The sequence below is a fragment of the Zootoca vivipara genome, chromosome 6 (genome assembly GCF_965207765.1).
Source record: "Zootoca vivipara chromosome 6, rZooViv2.hap1.1, whole genome shotgun sequence".
Classification (NCBI taxonomy): Eukaryota; Metazoa; Chordata; class Lepidosauria; order Squamata; family Lacertidae; genus Zootoca; species Zootoca vivipara.
This window is the reverse complement of record NC_142589.1, coordinates 94,255,521-94,277,134: the sequence shown is the minus strand read 5'-3', so window position 1 is coordinate 94,277,134 and position 21,614 is coordinate 94,255,521. Positions and strand designations below refer to the sequence as shown.

The 21,614-nt window shown below is 49.4% G+C and overlaps 1 protein-coding gene across 2 annotated transcripts in view; it reads right to left on the bottom strand.

Moving 5' to 3' along the window:
- Positions 1-4,462: 4,462 nt before the first annotated feature.
- The window catches only part of REXO1 (RNA exonuclease 1 homolog), a 32,160-nt gene continuing 15,008 nt past the window's right edge, over positions 4,463-21,614 (bottom strand). The window contains exons 6-17 of one of the 2 annotated variants that reach the window (XR_015950767.1): positions 20,405-20,542; positions 19,153-19,276; positions 17,375-17,494; positions 17,004-17,141; positions 14,483-14,596; positions 13,223-13,296; positions 12,122-12,197; positions 11,527-11,637; positions 10,731-10,846; positions 8,663-8,801; positions 7,627-7,747; positions 6,183-6,350 (exon numbers count right to left, since the gene is read on the bottom strand). Coding sequence is in view for 1 of the 2 variants with exons in the window: in XM_035119245.3 (XP_034975136.2) it covers positions 6,262-6,350; positions 7,627-7,747; positions 8,663-8,801; positions 10,731-10,846; positions 11,527-11,637; positions 13,223-13,296; positions 14,483-14,596; positions 17,004-17,141; positions 17,375-17,494; positions 19,153-19,276; positions 20,405-20,542 (1,284 nt within the window). In the remaining variant the exon portion in view is untranslated. Of the gene's footprint in view, positions 6,351-7,626; positions 7,748-8,662; positions 8,802-10,730; positions 10,847-11,526; positions 11,638-12,121; positions 12,198-13,222; positions 13,297-14,482; positions 14,597-17,003; positions 17,142-17,374; positions 17,495-19,152; positions 19,277-20,404; positions 20,543-21,614 lie in introns of both variants that reach the window. The other variant, XM_035119245.3, reaches the window with a different exon arrangement.

Below are 21,614 nucleotides of genomic sequence, written 5' to 3'. Positions count from 1 at the left end.
CCTTATGTGGAACAGCTGTGGGGATTGGGGCTTTTTAGTTTGGGTGGGGGAAAGGCAAGGAAGAAGCGGCGTGGTTTTATCAAAGGATGCACCACCAAGTAGCTACAGAAAAGAGCTTTCCTCCCCCCTCTCCTAACACTAAAACTCGCAGGCCTGCAAGGAGGCTGAATTGCTGGATGGTCCAGGGCAGACGAAAGAATCACAGAATCGTAGGGAGCGCAGAATCACAGAGGGTCCATCAAGTGCAACCTCCTGCAATGGAGGATCATCGAGTCGAGAGGTTCCCAAACTTATTTGGCCTACTTATTTCAAAACAGCAGTCACGAAATTAAAAGACGCCTGCTTTTAATGACAAACCTAGACAGCATCTTAAAAAGCAGAGACATCACCTTGCCTACAAAGGTCCGTATAGTTAAAGCTATGGTTTTCCCAGTAGTGATGTATGGAAGTGAGAGCTGATCGCCGAAGAATTGATGCTTTTGAATTATGGTGCTGGAGGAGACTCTTGAGAGTCCCATGGACTGCAAGAAGATCAAACCTCTCCATTCTGAAGGAAATCAGCCCCGAGTGCTCACTGGAAGGAGAGATCGTGAAGCTGAGGCTCCAATACTTTGGCCACCTCATGAGAAGAGAAGACTCCCTGGAAAAGACCCTGATGTTGGGAAAGATGGAGGGCACTAGGAGAAGGGGACCACAGAGGACGAGATGTTTGGACAGTGTTCTGGAAGCTACGAACATGAGTCTGACCAAACTGTGGGAGGCAGTGGAAGACAGGAGTGCCTGGCATGCTATGGTCCATGGGGTCACGAAGAGTCGGACACGACTAAACGACTAAACAACAACAACAATTTCAAAACACACAAAAATTACCCAGCGCCCCCCTGGAAATCGTTCTCCTTTTACCAAACGAACAGAAAGATGCCGTGACAAATTTGCGGTCTTTCGTGGTGTATCCCTATCTCTACCTACGTCCTACAATCTAACGAAAGGTATTGTTGGACATTGGCACGCACCCTGGTTCTCAAACTTAATCCGTTCCAGAAGTCTGTTCCAAAACCAAAGCGTTCCAAAACCAGGGCACACTTTCCCATAGAAAGCAATGCAAAACGGATTAATCCCTCCCAGGCTTTTAAAAACAACCCCTAAAACAGCAGCTTAACATGAATTTTACTCTCTAACGAGACCACGGATCCATAAAATGAAAGCAATAATCAATGTACTGTACTATAAAATAAATAATACAGTATTGTAGATGATAAAAATTAAAATGATTATTTTTTCTTCCCTGCACTGATGATAGACATTGTTTGGATTGGTGGGGGGTGGGGGCTTTATCCATTTCCACAGTCACACCATCAATCAGTAGCTGAACTGGGTTCCACACACTAGTTACAGGTAGGTAGCCGTGTTGGTCTGACGTAGTCAAAACAAAAAATAAAAAAAATTGCTTCCAGTAGCACCTTAGAGACCAACTAAGTTTGTCATAGGTATGAGCTTTCGTGTGCATGCACACTTCTTCAGATACTGGGTTCCACACAGTCGCAGAAACAAATGAACCGAAAAAGCCTCAAAAACAAAAACGCAAAATAAAGAGCAAAAACAAAAGGGCCAAACTTATTCTGTTCCAGAAGTCCCTTTGACTTCCAAAATGTTCGGAAACCAAGGCACAGCTTCTGATTAGCGCAGGCGCCCCAGAAACGATAGCCGACAGCTGCGTTGGACGTTCGGCTTCTGAAAAACGTTAAAAAACGGGAACACTTACTTTTGGGTTTTTGGTGTTTGGGAATAAGAAAACTTGCAGCTTGAAATTATATGAATAGGCAGGAAACCTGAGACCCATTTCCTGGGCCTGGGGGAAGCCAAAAAACACCCCCCCCCAGCCCAGTAAAACCCCTCGCCTCCAGGGGAAGGCGTTGTCGCCATCCCACAACAGCGCCCAACTTGGGAGCCCCCCCATTGCACTAGAGGCTCCTACTGCCCCCCCCCCCGGATCATCCCAGCGCCCCCCAGGGAAAACACTGATTTATTCCAACCTCCTTCAATGCAGGCTCAAATACTTTGGCCACCTCATGAGAAGAGAAGAATCCTTGGAAAAGACCTTGATGTTGGGAAAGATGGAGGGCACTAGGAGAAGGGGACGACAGAGGACGAGATGGTTGGACAGTGTTCTCGAAGCTACGAACATGAGTTTGACCAAACTGCGGGAGGCAGTGCAAGACAGGAGTGCCTGGCGTGCTATGGTCCATGGAGTCACGAAGAGTCGGACACGACTAAACGACTAAACAACAACAACCTTCAATGCAGGAATATGGGGATCGAACCTGCAAACTTGGCGTCATCAGCTCCACGTTCTGTATATAATAAAATGCTTGTTTACAAAGCTATTGTCCTATCAACCTTACTGTATTCTTGTGAAACCTGGACCACTTATAAATGCCATCTTCAACTCCTCAAAAAATTCGATCAACGGTGTCACCGAAAATTCATACACATCACTTGGGAAGACAGGCGAACTAATGCCTCCAGTGTTGAAGCAATGATTCTTCAACGTCAACTTCGTTGGACTGGTCATGTTGTGCGGGAGCCTGATGATCATCTTCCAAAGCAACTCCTCTATTCTGAACTTAAAAATGGAAAGTGTAATGCTGGTGGTCAACAAAAGAGGTTTAAAGGCTCTCTCAAGGCAAATTTTTAAAAATGTAGTATAAACACCAACAATTGGGAAACACTGGCCTGCGAGTGCTCCAGTTGGAGAACAGTCTTTACCAAAGGTGTTGTGGTCTTTGAAGACACTTGAACTCAGGACGCAAGGGAGAAACGTGTTAAGAGGAAGGCACGCTTGGCAAACCCTCACCGGGATCAACTCCCGCCTGGAAACCTATGTCCCCACTGTGGAAGGATGTGTGGATCCAGAATTGGCCTCCGCAGTCACGGACTCAGTTTTAAAACCGTGTTTATGGAAGACAATCTTACTCGGCTACGAGTGATCGCCAAATAATATTCTTCTTCATATTATCATTAGCCAAATATCACCTGATTGGAGATGAGTGACCGAAGTTCTGGGCTGCAAACAAGAAGCAATCTTCAAATGCAGCCATGGAACCGGCAAAGTAAGGACGCTTTGATGGCGATTCCAAACCTGTCACTGGAAGAGGGGAAGGGGGGAGATGAAATGGGACAGCGAAATCCCCCAGAACACAGAACTGGTGGTCGATTCAGTGGGGAGCTTTTTAACTTGGGGACATTTCTTTGCAACGCACCCTTCAGATGCCACGGGGCGCAAACGGGTTGTGACAGGTCCGTCGATATCTCAGCGGGAGACTCTCGGCCAGCCACCCACTCTCCCTGCTCCTGGGACCCTCCGTCCCACATTTGCCGGCCAAAAGGAGCTTACAAGAGGGAAATTAACTGAAGAAGGGGTTTTAATGAGGCTCAGCACCCTGATCAATAACGTGGACAATGGGAGGCTCTGGCGTAGGGGTGGCGATCAGGGGCTGATCCCCATGAGGAACACAGCCAGGGATGCAAACAGCTTTCCCTCGTGCACAAAAGAGGCATGTTTAACGCAACAACGTCTGCCATCACAAAAAGCCCCGCCAGCTCTTTCTGACCTCTGACCCCCCAGCTCCCAGAGTCAATGGCCCAGTGGACTTCATTCCAATTTTTCCTTCGCTCTGATCCAGCGATCCGGACTCCTCAAGCAAGTTGGGAGGCGACACATCGGGTTTCTGAAACTGTGCCCGGCATGGAGATAGCCAGTAAGAGAGCAGCTTTCCTCCCTCTCTCTTCTCCGAACGCCGGAACTCGTGAAGATTCGATGGAGCTGAAAGTTGGGAGATGCAGGGGAAACAAAAGGGCTGCTTCGCGCGGTGCAAACTATGGAATTCCCACCTGCAGGAGGGAGTTATACCAGAGGGAGAGAATGGAAATAGTGAATGCATTTTCAGGGTGGCGTTGAATCCTGTGCCACCGAATAGTTAGCCTGTCGTGACATCACAGAATGTTCATCCAAGGGTGAAGGAGAATGAAGACAGGAAGCTGCCTTGTAGATTCTCGGGAGGGGAATGGCTCCTCCAAATAAGAGAAACCCCCCTCCTGTGGTTATCTGGGATACAAATCCCCTATCTAAGAAGCATTCAGGTTCTCAAGAGGCACTGCCTCTTCTGAGCAGAGGCGTTCTTCCAAGTTCTTGCATGCAGAGCTGGTACTTAGACCAAGTATGGAGGAAACCCAAGGCCCTCTCTGATTTAAACTTAATGAGGACAGGTTTCTGGCTCTCTGTAGATGAAACGTTTGGCAAAGTTGTGGCCTTTCAAAAATAAAATCTCTGGATTACCCCCCGCCACCTTTTATCCCTGACACACTCTCCAGTAAGCAGAATAAGAGAGAGAGAGAGAGAGAGAGAGAGAGAGAGAGAGAGAGAGAGAGAGAGAGAGAGAATCTGTAAAACAACCAATCATGCTTACCACAAATAGCCAGGATTTTTATTTATTTAAAAAAACAAAACAAAAAAAACCATTTACAAAATAGTGTTAACAGGTTTTACCAGTTCTGCATATACAAAGTCTACAGCGCCCATTTTTAATTAACTGTACAGTGTTAACAAAACAAGAGATTCGGGAATCGTCAACCAGGGAACGGCTGAGGTCAACTGCAGAAGAGGTCGTACTAAGGTTATTATTATTAATAATAATAATAAAGTTTCTTTTCCCCCCCCAGGGGCCAAGGAGACTTGCTTTCTCCTCTTATTACCCTCGAAGGAAGGAAGGAAGGAAGGAAGAGGGCAGACTGGGAGCTGCAAAGAAATATGGAAACAGGGAACTGGTATTTAAAGGGAATGAATGGCGTCGGGAAACATTTGAACTCTCTAAGAGAGCTCTCTCCTTAGGCCTCCTTAAATGACAATTCGGGAGGGGGGGGTGTGTGCAGAGGAAGGAAGAGTGTTTTGTCAGCTGAAACAGCTTGTAGTGCAGAATTGTCCCCTTGCTTTAAATAGGAAACCCACCCACCACCCACCCTGTCTTCTAACTTGCTCCGTTCCTAGAACATTGTTATTTACACTCGTGGATAACTGAGCGTGCGTGAATTTGAGGAGGAGAAGGTGGATTCAACCACCACCACCCCTTTTTCTTTTCTCATTATACGCCAAGGCAAAGATTTCCACCTGCATCGTGTGTCGCCCGTCGCCCCCCCAAGCGAGCTGGGTTAAGCTTCCCCACGGGGCGTTCATGGAACAGCGTTTCAGAAAAGCTAGCAATTTTATTAGGAAGAAGCATTTCCTAGTGTTTTTTTAAAAAAGTCGCGGCTGAGCTTGAAAGTTCAGTGTGATATGCTCTGAATAGTGGAGGAAGTTCCCTGGTTTGCCGTTGTGAAGGAGGGTGAATCGTAAGGCTCCCTGCAGCGACCCTGCCGTGCTCATGCCCCCTGCCCCATTTTCCACCCTAGAGGACTTGCGCAAGCAATGATTCCGGGTCAGGCGGCTATCCGGGGCCATCCTCTACCTCAGGAAGGAGTCCAACAATGCAGGCAGCGGAGAGCGGGGAGGTCCGTTGAGCTGAGAGACGGGGCGAGGGGAACCCCCCTCTTTGCAGGGGGACCCATGTCCTGCGGTTCGGCACCAGCCGGCTGCACCGAGGGCCCCCTGTGCTCCTGGCGCGAGCGCAATGCCCTGCCGTACCCACGGCCGGGACTCAGACTCAGTTCTGCTGCCCTGCCAACCGCACGGCACCTCTGCCTTCTCCCCTGGTGTTGCGGGTTTGGAGACGGCCTGCTGCCGGATCGCAGCCCCCACGTGGCTTGCCAGCGCCTCCGCAGCTTGCTGAAGTTGTCGCAGCCAACTTCCCGACGTGTGGCAGCGCACAGGGAGCCCCATGTTAAGTCCCCAAAAGGAGAAGCCACATTTCTGCTTTTTCGAGGTTTGAGAACGGGACGGGGTTTCGGGGAGCTGCGGAGTTAGGCACCGCCCAGATTTCATCCTGGAGTTCTCTGGCGGGCCTACCGTGCCACAGGTCCAGGGGGGGGGGGGCGGATGGACAGGACGTCACGGCCAGCCTCACGAGGTCACACGCTTTCTCAGTGTGCCTGCAGAGGAGGGTGGCGAACACAGGAGGATGGGGGAAACGTGCCTGCTGGAGGGCCCAGGCTCCCCAGAGGCTGTTATTGTTGTTGTTATTATTATTATTATCATCATTATTATTATTGCACTGCACCGGTAAAAGCGGAAGAGGCAAAGGAGAAAGAACGGCGGCGGCCTCTCCTTTATCATCGCTTCACTTTCGCGTCTTCCTTGATCTTCCAGATCATCAGTTCCATGCATGCCCGGGCGTCCTCGCTCGAGTCGTGGCCTTCCACTGCCGGGAAGAAAAACAAAGAGAGAATGCAGGAAGTTGCGACTCCTCAGTTCCCTTGGGGCAGTGGTGGCCAAACTCGGCCCTCTAGCTGTTTGGGGACTACATTTCCCATCATCCCCGGCCACTGGTCCTGTTAGCCTAGGGTGATGGGAGTTGTAGTCCCAAAACAGCTGGAGGGCCAAGTTTGGCCACCACTGCCTTGAGACTCAGGAAGATGGGAAGGAATTGGGGTGGGGCAGTGAGGGACTGCAATACCTCAAGGACCGCCTCTTTCCATATTAACCTACCTGGACCCTGAGATCATCTTCCAAGGCCCTCCTTCATGTGCCACCTCCTTGAGAGGTCCGGAGGGTGGCAACACGAGAACGGGGCCTTCTTTGCGGTGGCTCCCCATCTCTGGAATGCTCTCCCTAGGGAAGTTCGCCTGGCGCCTTCATTATACACCTTTAGGCACCAGGCAAAAACGTTCCTTTTTAACCAGGCCTTTGGTTGACCTGATCAACATCCAATAACCTTTTAAAATGTGGCTCTTTTGGGGAGTGGGGTGTTACTGGGTTATTGTTCTTACTTTGATTTTACATATTGTGATCTTTTCTGTGAACCGCCCTGAGACCTCTCGGTATAGGGCAGTATATAAATTCAATCAATCAATCTTGACCTTTGGCCGTGGGACCTCAGTGTCCGGGGCTGAACGATGGGGGTGGAGATGTCTTCAGGTATACTGGACCGAGGCCGTTGAGGGCTTTCAAGGTCAGCACCAACACTTTGAATTGTGCTCAGAAACGTACTGGGAGCCAATGTAGGTCTTTCAAGACCGATGTTATGTGGTCTCGGCGGCCGCTCCCAGTCCCCAGTCTAGCTGCCGCATTCTGCATTAGTTGTAGTTTCTGGGTCACCTTCAAAGGTAGCCCCATGGAGAGCACATGGCAGTAGTCCAAGAGGGAGATAACCAGAGCATGCACCACTCTGGTGAGACAGTCTGTGGCCAGGGAGGGTCTCATTCTGCGTACCAGATGGAGCTGGGCGACAGCTTCCCTGGACACAGAATTGAACTGAGCCTCCATGGACAGCGGTAAGTCCAAAATGACCCCCAGGCTGTGTGCCCTCTGCTTCTCGCAGGGAGGGAACCGCCAGAGGGTCCTCAGAGCTGAACCCCGGTGTCTGGGCTGAATGAGGGGGGTGGAGGCGGAAGGCGGCCTGAAGAAGCCGAGGAGCCACCCTACGGATTCTCTCCCTTGCTCCCCATCCCGCCCCCCTCCAGGCGCCGAAATCTCACCGCTGTCCTGGATGATGCGCTTGAGGTAGTCGGCCATCAAGGTGCGCAGAGCCCGCTTGTAAGGCAAGCCCAGGCGGTGAGGGAAAACGACAGCCGTGTCCACCACAGTCCCGTGGATGAGCTGCCGGGAGAGACGGGTGCACACGGGGTCAAAGGGTTTCCCTTTCCCCAAGTACAGTGGTACCGCTGGTTAAGAACTTAATTCATTCCGGAGGTCCGTTCTTAACCTGAAACTGTTCTTAACCTAAAGCACCGCTTTAGCTAATGGGGCCTCCTGCTGCTGCCATACCGCTGGAGCACAATTTCTGTTCTCATCCTAGAATCATAGAATCGTAGAGTTGGAAGAGACCACAAGGGCCATCCAGTCCAACCCCCTGCCAAGCAGGAAACACCATCAAAGCATTCCTGACATATGCCTGTCAAGCCTCTGCTTAAAGACCTCCAAAGGAGGAGACTCCACCACACTCCTTGGTAGCAAATTCCACTGCCGAACAGCTCTTACTGTCAGGAAGTTCTTCCTAATGTTTAGGTGGAATCTTCTTTCTTGTAGTTTGAATCCATTGCTCCGTGTCCGCTTCTCTGGAGCAGCAGAAAACAACCTTCCTCCTCTATATGACATCCTTTTATATATTTGAACATGGCTATTCCTGAAGCAAAGTTCTTAACCCGAGGTACTATTTCTGGGTTAGCGGAGTTCGTAACCTGAAGCGTTTGTAACCCGAGGTACCACTGTACTTCTGCTAAGTTCTTCTGCACCAGTGGGAATCCTCACGCCATCAGGAACGTGTCCTCGGACCCCCACTTGGGCCAGGAGATTATCTGGCTGCCAAGTTTGCAATATCATCACCGGCTAAACATCACGATATACTGGTAGATCGTGATGCCCTAAATAAGGACCGGGCTATGCAGATGCATCGGCTGGCTTAGCGGTTTCCCCCGCGCCATGATTTTTGCCGTCGCCTGCTCTTGTGAACTGCCCACCCCACCCTGCAGCTTGGCTTCCCCCAGAGCAAGCAGAGCCCCTCCCTCCCATTACCTTCAGCGCAAACAGGTCGCTTTCCAAGCTGTGCCCTATCAGGATCGTGTCCGAGCTGAACATGCTCAAGAGGACAGCCTGGACGTCCCGCAGGGTGATGGAGGCGTTCTCCAGGTCCTCCTCCGTCACGCCCGAAAACCTGCGAAGGCAAAGATCCGTGTCGTCAAGCGGGTGGGAATACTCGCCCTTTCAAAGGCACTCTCACAAAATTCCTGCTTGATCCCGGGCCCGAAGGAAGTCAAGATTAGCCTCAACTAGAACCAGGGCCTTTTCAACACTGGCTCCGACCTGGTGGAACTCTCTGTCTCATGAGACCAGGGCCCTGCGGGACCTGATTTCTTTCCACAGGGCCTGTAAGACAGAGTTGTTCCGCCTGGCCTTTGGCCTGGACCCAACTTGATTCCCCCCCCCACTTTCCCATTTCCTTTCCGTACGAGGCTGCATTTTAATTTGCATTATAATTTTAATGTTGTATTTAATCTTGTTTTTAAGTTCTATCTTAATCAAGTGTTTTATATCTAGTTTTAGCCGCCCTGAGCCCGGTTTTGGCTGGGGGGCGGGGCGGGGTATAAATAAAATTTATTATTATTATTATTATTTATTATCAAGGTGCCTCCCCCCTACTCTTCACGCAGAGATGGAAAGAGGATGCTGCACACACACACACACACACACCCCCAGGAATGGGAAATTTTTACAATGTATTTAAGAGAACAATGTAAACAACTAAAAACTTTGGCAGGGTTTGATCAATGCTCATAATGTATTAAGAATTAAGGTAAAAAAAAAAGATTATTTAAGAAAAATAATGCTTCGCTAATTTTCTCTATTTAAGAAAAATAGAGAAAATTAGTGAAGCAGCTGAAAAAAAGATTGATAAAAATGGTAACCATGAAAGGGCAGAGGGGAGTCGAAGGGTTCAGGGAATCCTAAATGATGATGTTGATGTTTAATGTTCGAATTTAAATTTGCAATGTAAAACTCAATAAAAAGGATTTTAAAGGAAAGAAAGAAAGAAAGAAAGAAAGAAAGAAAGAAAGAAAGAAAGAAAGAAAGAAAGAGGAAGATGTGTAGATTATCTAAAAATTATTGTGAGCAATTAAACAGATTAGCAGGATTAATCTAAAAGCAAGCAGTTAAAAGGTGGCTTTGGAAGAAAGAGTGACAAACAAAATGATTTAAGGGGGAGACACAAGTTTTGAAAATGTATTTTTACAAGAAACCAAGAAAGGGGAGGAGGGAAGTCAAAACTAGTACGTGACGTAAATGTCAACTGATGATGATGATTGTCAAATTTTAAAATGACAATACAATTTATGTATGAAAACAAACAAAACATCCACTTTTGAGAGTTATCAGCCAGTTTCCAGTTCTCCCTTTTTGTAAGCCCGCAACTTACTTGCATTTGACTTGTGAGCATTCAGCTTTAAGCATTTGGCAAAATAAATAGATAATCATTAAAAAGAGAGTTTTGGGGTGGGGAGAGACTTTGGCAATCCTGCCTGACATTGAACCCAGTGTGTTTTGGCTATATGTAATTTTGGCACGGCCCCCAGAACGTACAGGCTATTTGAAAGACCGTATTCCCTCATACGAAACTCTCATATTTGCTGTTTCTAGCTTTTTTTCCATTTTATCTGCATCAGCTGCCCTTGAGTCTCAGGCTGAGAAAAAGGCAGGAAATAAACAAATATGAGAAAGAAAGAAAGAAAGAGAATTTGCCATTTCATTTTGGAGCAGAGGAACCAAACAGTTTGGAACTTAAGGGAAAAACTAAACTTGGGAGGACGAGAAGTCAACTTACGGTCTTTTTTTGCGAAAAATTACATCAATAAACAAGATTTTTAAAAAAATAAAAACTAAGCTAATTTGGCTGGCCTGCCAGAAAGGCTGCTGTGTAGGGGAGATGGAGTCTCTGGAGGACTTGCTGCCAGTCAGAGCAGACAGAACTAGGGTTCAGACAGGCCAGCAATCTGAAGGTTAAGAAGCTGGGCACGGTTTGCACCTAATGCTCTGAACCGCGGCTTAGCATGAAGGCGTGGCGGACCAGACCTCCGATTATCCTCACCGAGTGTTGTAGTCCACGACTTTGTGGTCAGGCTTGACGAACGTGTCATAGACGACTTTCAGCTCCGAGTTGATCACCGTGACCCGGGTCAGCTCCAGGCCTTGCTTGGTGTAACACTGTGGGAGCCGGAGAATGAGAGAGAGAGAGATTTGGGGGGGGGGTGTTTGTGACTCAGGAAGGCTCCTGTTTCGCAGGCAACCCTGATCGCCTATTCGCCAAATCCTCGCCTGATTCAATGACCCAGAGACTAAACCGATTTGGGGTCCAGAGAGGCAGGAATCAAAGAGGGGGGGGGAGAGACATTTCTGACAACTTTCAAGGCTGCTTTCTTTTGGCCGACTGTTTCCCACCGGTAAAGGAAGAGCGCTACGATTTTAGTTATCTTTTTTCAGAACAGACACGATAGATGAATAATGATAGATAGATAGCGTTCGACTTCAGGAACCGTCTTACAGCCAATTGGAAGCTGCGCTGGACGTCCGGCTTCCGAAAATCGTTTGAAAACCGGAACACTCCTCACTTCTGGGTTTCGACCATTCGGGAGCCGAAACGTTCGAGTTCAAAGGTGTTTGGCTTCCGAGGTTCCACTGTATTACCCAGCAGTTAAGGAACAGAGCTACGGTTTTAGTTATCTGTTTTGGAAACAGACACAATAGGTAGACTGATAGACAGATAGACAGAGACACGTTCGAAGTTGAAAGAAGCAGCCTCTTTCGAGCTGCCTAAGCCCTATGATTTTAATGGCTATCGTTTTGCGAAACCACCCCAGCCAGCCCCAATCGAATGCTCTACCAACCATTTCGCAGTCTAAGGCGTATATGCCCGGGTTGCCGTCCGCGCTGGGCATCTTCTCAAAGGTCTTCACAAAGCCCTCCAAGTTCTCCTTCCTGCCGTCGTGAACGTGTTGCTGAAAGAAAGGAGGGGGGAGGGAATTAGAGAGAAGGAAGCCGGCTTATTTCACCTTGCCTGGCTTTAGGACATGGGTAGGCAAACGAAGGCCTTGGATCCGGCCCAATTGCCTTCTAAATCCAGCCCGCGGACGGTCGGGAATCAGTGTGTTTTTACATGAGTAGAATGTGTCCTTTTATTTAAAATGCATCTCTGGGTTATTTGTGGGGCATAGGAATTTGTTCATTTCCCCCCCTTCAAAATATAGTCCAGCCCCCCCTCCCCCAAGGTCTGAGGAACAGTGGACCGGCTCTCTGCTGGAAAGGTTTGCTGACCCCTGCTTTAGGACAAAGGCAAATTTGTGGAGGAGCTTCCAGGTTTACAGGCTATTATTATTATTATTATTATTATTATTATTATTAATTGAATTTACATACCGCCCTATCCCCGGGAGTCTCAGGACGGTTCACAGAATTAAATCAAGATATAAAAACACAAAATACCTGTCAGGGGACCTTCCTACTGGGAACTCCCCCCCATCCTGCTGACCAGCACTTCGCCCAGTGAGAGCAGCAGCAGCTGGGGGCGAAGGAGGAAGTTAGCGAGATGGGGGGAAGGAGGAAGTTAGCAGGATGGAGGAGGCAAGGCTCAGCGATGTGGGAGAGCCCTTGCTCCGCCTTGACCCAGAGGTGGAGGGGAACAGGCAGTCCCTTCTGGCGCCCGAATTAAGGCGCGCCACTAAACGTAAGGTCGGGAGGAGGCGTTTCAGGGTGCCCAAGCTCTTATGCTGGTCACGCAACAGGAAACGTCCACTCCCGGATTCTGCGAGGGACTAGGAGGTCTTGTTTTCTGTTATCTCTGCACTGTAAATAATTTCTGTTATCTCTGCACTGTAAATAATATGCACAATAAACCCTTAAAGACAAGCACGGACTTGGGCGTCTTTACTCGAGAGTAGCTGCAACAACACAACTACAATACCTAATAAAAATAAAAACAACAACCCACGAGCCCCCTCCCCCCCCAAAAACCCCGCATATTAAAAGGGCATAGGATGTAAAACAGATCAACCAAAGGCCTGGTTGAAAAGGGACGTTTTTGCCTTGCGCCTAAGGGTGTATAATGAAGGCGCCAGGCAACTTCCCTGGGGAGAGCATTCCAGAAATGGGAGCCACTGCAGAGAAGGCCCCGTTCTCATCCTATGGGATGAGGCGGTCCTTGAGGTACTGCGGTCCTAAGCCGTTTAAGGCTTTATAGGTTGAAACCAGCACTCTGAATTGGGTCTGGAAACTAATTGGTAGCCAGTGCAGTCCGACTAGGATCGGTGCCATATGCTCAAAGCGTCTTGCCATCCGGTGAGCAACCGGGCCTAACTGATGTTCACAGGGCTCTCAAGGTTTCAAGCAGGGGGGGCATTCCCAGTCCTATCTGGGGATTGGGAGGGAAACAGGACTGAGCCTGGGACCTTCTACCTGCAAGGCAGGGGCTCTACCAGTGAACTACGACCTGCGCCTAGATCTACCAACCACGCTTATGCCACCTGGGGCTCTGTGATGGAGGACGGGCGAGATAAAAGGAAACCAAGGAAATTTAAAACTACTTACTTTTGCGACTTGGCACCCAGGGGAACCCACCGCTCCGGAACAGCAGTTGTAATGGGTTTCCCAACCACCGGGAACTGAAAGGGAGAAGAGAGGCTGACCAAGGAGGACACCAGCGGAAGGGCATTTCCCAGACACTACCAGCTGAATGTTACGCAGAGGCTGTCCTCACTTGCAATATTTACATCCTGCCTTTCTCTCAAGCACTCAAGGTTTTAAATTAATAATAATGATGATGATTGTTTACAACCAAAGGGATGAGATAAATAAGGGGAGGGAAGAGGAAACAGCAAAGTTCAAAGAGTGGTTCTTTGCCGAAGCTGCATAATGACTAGGTCAGGGAATTGAACTGGTCCGCTACATATTTGTTCTATCCCCCTCAGTGTCTCAAAACACTCAGAACCCATGTATTCCTTCCCCACGCCAAACCGTTTTCAGCCTTGCACAACAACCCTACCCGGTAGGCCACCCTCAGAGAATGTGACTCGTAAGCTTTCAGGGATCCAAACCCAGCATCCAGGACCTCTGCCTGCCTGCCTGCTGATCAAGGCGGAAACTGTTCGCTGAATTCTTTTCGGTGCCTGCTAAAAACATTTTTGTTCAGATGAGCCTGCCCAGACACACAGAATGTTGATGTCTGCTTTAACCTGTTTATTGCCGATTTCATTTCACTGAATGTTCAAAGCAGCTACTTCGAGCCTTTTTTTTTTAACCAATAACTTGGTTATTCTATTCCAGGCATAGGCAAACTCGCCCCTCCAGATGTTTTGAGACTACAATTCCCATCATCCCTGACCACTGGTCCTGTTAGCTAGGGATGATGGGAGTTGTAGTCCCAAAACATCCAGAGGGCTGAGTTTGCCTATGCCTGTTCGATTCTCTTCGGAAACCCCTTTGAGGGGGCTTTCTGTGGGGAGAGGGAGTGGAACGGCTTTTACTGTGAAATATGCAAATGGGAGGTGGTGGATTCTCCTTCCTTGGAGGTTTTTAAGCGGAGGTTGGATCCGTCATGGATGCTTTTGAAATTCCTGCATCGTGGGGGGTTCAGCTGGATGACCCTCGGGGTCCCCCCTTCCAACTCCGCCGAGCAAGCCACGAGAAGCAGCAGCCCTGCGCGATTCTCATAGGTTGTTGCGAAGACAGAACGCAGGGAGGCCGAGCACGGGTGAAGATGCAAACCGCCGCAAACACCCACTCTTTGAGCTGCTGCTGCTGCGGAAGGATGAGATGTGGGAGAAAAGGAACACAAAGGCTACGTTTTACCTCTCTGCTTGCGCAACTTCCCCCAGTGGTGGACGCATTCCTCCTTGCGGACACAGTTCCCAGACGGCGTCACCATGTACTCGGTGCCGCAGCGGCAGCAAACTCTGCAGGAGCCTTGAATTTTTTTTGGGGGGGGGAGGGAGAGAGAGAGATTCAATGAATTAATTCCAGGTGCTTTTCTGAAGTTCCACTGTTTGTTCCCCTACCTCCTTGTTGGCTTGGCTGAGATTCCTGCATTGCAGAGGGGTTGAACCAGATCGGCCCTTAGGGGTCCCTTCCAGTTCCCCAATTCCATGAGAATTGGAGTTGTTTTTATATTTATTACGGTATGTATTTTGTGGTTTTATATCTTGATTTTATTCTGTGAACTGCCCTGAGACCCCACCAGGTATAGGGTGGTATATAAATTCTAATAATAATAATAATAATAATAATAATAGTCAAACTTTGGATCCTAAACACCTTGCGAGTCGAACGTTCTAGCTCCTAAATGCCACAAACCCAGAATAATGCTAATACTAATAATTTATTATTTATACCCCGCCCACCTGGCTGAGTTTCCCCAGCCACTCTGGGCGGCTCCCAATCGAGCGTTAAAACAATACAGCAGTGGTTGTTCCAGTTTGCGAGTGATTTTTGGAACCCGAACGTCCGATGGGGCTTCCTGCAGCCAATCAGAAGCCGCGCTTTGGTTTCCAAACGTTTTGGAATTCAAACTGATTCCGTTCGACTTCCAAGGTGCAACTGTAATAATGATGATGATGATGATGATTCTGTATACAGCAGAACCAACGTTTTCAAGGCAACCCTCACCACATGCTTGGCGCACCTGGAACGACGCTTGTTCATCAAGTAAGGCTGCTATTTAATTAAATTATTTTTGATTAATTTATTCAATAAATAAAATATCATGCTTCACTCGGATCTTGTTATTTCAAGTCATGTGCCCCTGTACTCTGTTTTTTCATTCTGTTGATTCTCATCTGTCGTTAGAGCTGTTCTCTCTTGCTTTACCTATGTCACGAAACACGGCAAGAAATATTTACAAAGAGAGAGAGAGAGAAAGAGAGAGAGAGCAACAGAATGGTGTTTTATATAAAAAACCAAAAGTTTCGTCCCGTTGAGCAAAACTGTGGGTGCGCCCCCTCGTGGCACAACGAAGGCCTGCTCCATAAAGAAATAAGCAAACTGCAGCGGGACTAGAAACAACTCTCAAGCGGACAAGGGACACCTGCAGTACGAACTGTGAGGGGAGAGAGACTTTCTGTTGTACTTAGTCCATGGCTTTTCCACCGGCCTTGCCGTCACCTCACCCCTGCCCCCCCCCCCGCCCCAGCAGCCTTTCCCAGAGCATGTCTTTGAGAACTGCAGGAGCAGCTGGGAAGAGAGAGAAGAGGAGCTCAGGGAGAGGGAGGGAGGGAGGGAGGGAGGGAGGGAGGGAGGGAGGGAGGGAGGGAGGGAGGGAGGGAGGGAGAGAGCAATTTTGTACTTTGTGTGTCCTTGTTTCTCAGTTCGATCTAAGATTTCCTGTGCTTGCTGTCTGCAATGCCAGCCTGGGAGCTGAGTGCCCAGTGCTGAAGGGTGCCCAGAACTGGACACAGTACTCCAGGTGAGGTCTGACCAGAGCAGAATACAGTGGTACTATTACTTCCCTTGATCTAGATGCTATACTCTTCTTGATGCAGCCCAGAATTGCATTGGCTTTTTTAGCTGCTGCATCACACTGCTGACTCATGTCAAGTTTGTGGTCTACCAAGACTCCTAGGTGCTTTTCACATGTACTGCTCTCAAGCCTGGTGTCACCCATCCTGTATTTGTGCCTTTCATTTTTTTTGCCCAAGTGTAGTACCTTACATTTCTCCTTGTTAAAATTCATCTTGTTTGCTTTGGCCCATCATCTTGTTTGCTTTGTGCCATGCAAGCCTGGCAGGGCCCGTTGCTGCCCCCCCCCAAAAGTAAGCTACTGGCCTCATGTCCACCTTTGTCCGGTCTCCGTTGGGCCACTGAGGCTGGGGGCCTCCTCTTCCCAGACCCCTGTGGGGCAGCGTGAGGAAGCAGCTCTCTTTGGGGCAGCTCAGAGACCAGCGGCTGCCCGGAGGACTCCCAAGGAGAGGGGAGAGGAGGCCGAGGGAACCCTCCACAAGGGAGGGTGTTCAAAAAAGGGTGAGGGGCTGCCAGCTCTGCAGGGAAGGAGGGGACCTAACTGGGCTCCTGAGCCCCCCAGGGGTGCCACAGAAAGAATGCAGTTGGTCAAGGGATCCGTGGACCCCAAAAGGCCTCTGGCTTAGAGTTGTCAGACTAGGAACTGCGAGACTGAGGTTCAAATCCCCATTCAGTGGGTGAACCTGGAGGCCGGTCACTGCCTCTCAGCCCAACCTACCTCCCAAGGTTGTCGCTGGTGATAAAGTGGGGAGGGGGAAAACGACGCAGGAGGGATTATAAATACAATGGATCGATACTATATGAGGATCGCCAAGCCAGAAGCCCTCGCGGGTCTCGCCCCTCTTCCCGCAGAGCTTACCGTCAGTCGTTTTCTTCTCCTCCGCGTTGAAGACAACGGCGCGGCCCGACGTCTCGGGGCATGGCAGAGGGTACCCATGCTCCTTCAGGTCGTCCTCTGTCAAAACGTACTCCTTGAGCCGGCGGTAGAGGGAGGCCCCTAAGGGTGGCAAAGAGATCGGCTCACTCAAATAAAATCTGCTGAGCAGAGACATTAGCCCCTGCTCTCCTGGTTTCAAAGGGATCGCAAAGGTTTTATGGTGTTCTTCGCACTGGATTTAAGGGATTGAACGGCCCCGGGGACCTCGTAAGGCAGAAAGGAAGGGGGCGCGGACACACAGACGCGCGCACACACAGAGCCGCCGTTTCTACTCGACAGAAAGAGGAGCCTACCTTTCAGGTCCTCCGCCCGCAACTGAGCGGCCGCAGAGCGGTTCAAGGTGAAGCTGGTCTTGGCTGCCAGCTTGCCTCCCAGCATGGCCTCGTGAGACACCAACTTCCGGTTGCCGAGTCCTGGGAAGGGAAAAAGGAGCCGGGTACGAAATGGGCACATTATTGTATTTTTATATTTTGAATTTTTGAATTTTAATGTTTTGCTGGAAGCTGCCCAGAGTGGCTGGGGAAACCCAGCCAGATGAGCGGGGTATGAATAATATATTATTATTATTATTATTATTATTATTATTATTATTATTTCAGAAAGCTGGCTTCAGCCAGGGGCGCTCGAGTCCGCAAATTCCTGTGCAGCCACCTGTGGATCAGATGCAGTTAGCGGGCCATAGCTCAGAGCAGGCCCACTGAAATGAATGAGCAGAGCTAAGTTAGACCTGTTGTTTTTCAATGGGTCTTCTCCGAGTAGGCCTCAGCCCCATGCAATCCCAGGACAGCTTTTGACGTCATCAGAATTGCCACGTCGCGGTACTAGGCTCAAAGAAAGTGCCAAAATGTGAGGGGGGGGGAACCTACGTTTGTCTTTACATAGCTGGGGTGGGGGCTATTCGGTTGTTGTTTTATATTTATTATGTATTCTGTGATTTTATTATTAATTATTCACCATATTTTTCGCTCCATAAGACGCACTATTTCCCTCCCAAAAAGGGGGAAAGTCAGTGCGTCCTATGGAGCAAATGCGAGAGCCAGAGCCCTGCCAAAAGCCAGAGCTGCACATAGGACAATTAAAGAGAGCGAAATATTCCCCCCCCCCTTGTTTTCCTCCTCTAAAAACTAGGTGTGTCCTGTGGTCAGGTGCGTCCTATGGAGCGAAAAATACAGTACACCCCGCCCATCTGGCTGGGTTTCCGCAGCCACTCTGGGCGGCTTCCAACAAAATATTAAAATACATTGGTCGGTTAAACATTAAAAGCCTCCCTAAACAGGGCTGCCTCTTCTAAAAGTCTGGCAGATGTTGTTCTCTTTGACATCTGGTGGGAGGGCGTTCCACAGGGCGGGCGCCACCACCGAGAAGGCCCTCTGCCTGGTTCCCTGTAACTTGGCTTCTCGTAGCGAGCGAACCGCCAGAACGATGGGGGTGGAGACGCTCCTTCAGGTATACTGGCCCGAGGCCATTGAGGGCTTTCAAGGTCAGCACCAACACTTTGAATTGTGCTCGGAAACGTACTGGGAGCCAATGCAGGTCTTTCAAGACTGATGTTATAGGGTCTCGGTGGCCGCTCCCAGTCACATCCCAGTCATATCTTGTTTTTTTCTGTGAACCGCCCTGAGACCCCTAGGTATTGTAGTAGTAATAGTAGTAGTAGTACTAGTAGTAGTAGTAGTAGTACTAGTAGTAATAGCAGCAGGTGAGAACAGTAGTTCAATGATTTATACTTAACGTATATAATGGGTAAAATGTAAGTAATATAGCAGCTTTATAACGCCTGAAAAAAAACACCATGGAAGGGTGTGGGGGGGAGTCAAGGGACAGGAGAGATTTGTTCTGATGGCTATTGTAAAGAATTCGTAAAATCTGAAAAGTTGATTTCAAAAATGTTTTGAGGTTGTTGTTTTTTTAAAAAAGATACATGTATCTTTCCATATTTTTCTTTCTCCTTCTTTTGAACTGCTGATCCGAATGTGAATGAGAGAGAACAGATTGAGGATCAGAGTTACGTCAGGCAGGCAAGAAACCTTACAAAATAAGCAAGCAAGAAAAGGAAAGGGAAAATACGCACTGCGATCATTGTGTGCGGGGCTGGGAAGGGCGCTGCGCAGCTTCTTCAGGGTATTCACTGCCACGTTCAGGTAGATGTTGCGGCTGGTGCTGCGGTCGTAGACCACCTTCTCCTCTGCCAGGGCCTGCGGGCGACATTGTGGGCCGGAGAAACGAATGAATGCCGCCCTCTGCAAAACGGGCTTCGTTTCTGCAGACGGCTCGCTCAAACACGCACACAAACTCTCTGTTCTCTCTCCTCCATCCAGGGAACATTTCCAGCCAGGCAAAAAGCACTCAAGGAAAGGTGCAAGGCAAAGGGGCTTGGCCCCGGGGAGCCTCGAGGGCCGGAAAGCTCATCTAGTTACTGGTGAAGTGTAAGGACTTCACCTTTTTTACGTATCTCTACGGGTGAGGATTTTTATGTTCGTTTTCCTGCTTACTTCTGGTTTTGTTTCCTGTTATTATTTCCTAGATATTAAAATATGTGATCAAGGGTCTGGAAACTAAGCCTGATGAGGAACAATTGAAGGAGCTGGGTACGTTTAGCCTGGAGGAGACTGAGAGGAGATAGGAGAGCCATCTTCCAATATCTGAAGGGCTGACGCATGGAAGAGGGAGCAAGCTTGTTTTTTCCTGCTCCGGAGAGTAGGACTCAAACCCGTGGCTTCAAGATATACAAGAAAGGAAATTCCAACTAAATATCAGGGCAAACTCTCTGTCAGTAAGAGCTGTTCCGACTGTGGAACGGAGGTGGTGGACTCGCCTTCCTTGGAGGTCTTTAAGCAGAGGTTGGATGGCCATCTGTCACGCATGTTTTAGCCGAGATTCCTGCATTGCAAGGGGGTTGGACTGAGTGACCCTTGGGGGTCCCTTTCCAACTCTACCATTCTGTGCTTCTACTCCCAAGTCTCTTTGAGACACTTTAGTGTAAAAAGTGGCAGGAAAAAAATATACACCATCATGCAAACCCCAAGAAAGATGATCGATTTTGCTCACTCACCGAGTTTCCAACTCTTCCTTCCCACCAATCCTAGGTTCTCACCCAGCTACCCAGGGGTCTTAACAGATAATTTGGACTATAATTCCCATGAGCCTGAGCCAACACAGCCAAGGCGGAGCTGTGATGCGGAAGAAAATCACCCAAGAGGGGCCAGGTCGGGCCGAGGCTGTTGGGCCTGCCGTAAATGAGCGGCAAACTATTAAGCATCCAGAATTCTTTCCGTACCCCACCCCAAATAACACCCCCCTGCTCCTTCCTCAAAGGTACAAACCTTGTCGAACGCTTCTTGCTGGGAGGTACACGACTTCAGGCACTCGTCGATGAAGAGGTTGAGGTATCTCTGCCGGATGTTGGTGGGGACCTTTGCCCCGAACTCGGTGGGGATCACCGGCCTTTTCAAAGTAGCACTCTGGGGGAGGGACGAGGAGAGGGGAGGGGAGAGATTCGCCTGAGGAATTCGGTTGACGCATCGCCCGCCCCTTTTCCCGACAGGCTACTGGGATCTGTGGGGCTATGGCATGTGCGACTGGCCCGCAGAACTGGGAGACAGGGTTCAGATCCTCCCGCTCGGTCATGTTGGGGGACCTTGGGGGGGCTAGCTGCCATCTTGGGCCCATCCTAGAGTTTGGATTTGATATCCCGCTTTATCACTACCCGAAGGAGTCTCAAAGCGGCTAACAATCTACTTTCCCTTCCTCCCCCACAACAAACACTCTGTGAGGTGAGTGGGGCGGAGAGACTTCAAAGAAGTGTGACTAGCCCAAGGTCACCCAGCAGCTACATGTGGAGGAGCGGAGACGCGAACCTGGTTCCCCAGATTACGAGTCTACCACTCTTAACCACTACATCACACAGCCTACCTCGCAGGGCTGTCGTGAAGATGAAAGAAGGGAGGCGGGGGAAACTGGCCTATGAATGTACTGAACAAATGCATGCAGAACGAAGGGGAGCTTTAGGGCACATAGGCCCATTCGAGAAACTGGGCCTTGCCGTCTCCACACAAGGGCTAAAGTGATTTCCAGCAGGGTTGGGATTCCAGCCCCACCGGCCAGCCTGGCCAACAGTCAGGGGTGAGGGTGGGGACTTTGGTTCGGCAACCTCAGAAAGGCCCCCCCCAGATGGTCCCTACTCCTGAGCTAAGGAGCATCTCCACCCTCATCGGTCAGCCAAGACACCGGGGCCCAGCTCCGAGGGCCTTCTGGCAGTTCCCTCCCTGCGAGAAGTGTGGTTGCAGGAATACAGTGGTACCTCGGTTTATGAACACGATTGGTTCCGGAAGTCTGTTCATAAACTGAAGCGTTCATAAACTGAAGCGAACTTTCCCATTGAAAGTAATGGAAAGTGGATTAATCTGTTCCAGACGGTCCGTGGAGTACTTAAACTGAAGCGTTCATAAACTGAAGCGAACTTTCCCATTGAAAGTAATGGAAAGTGGATTAATCCGTTCCAGACAGGTCCGCGGAGTACTCAGCGTGAAGCGT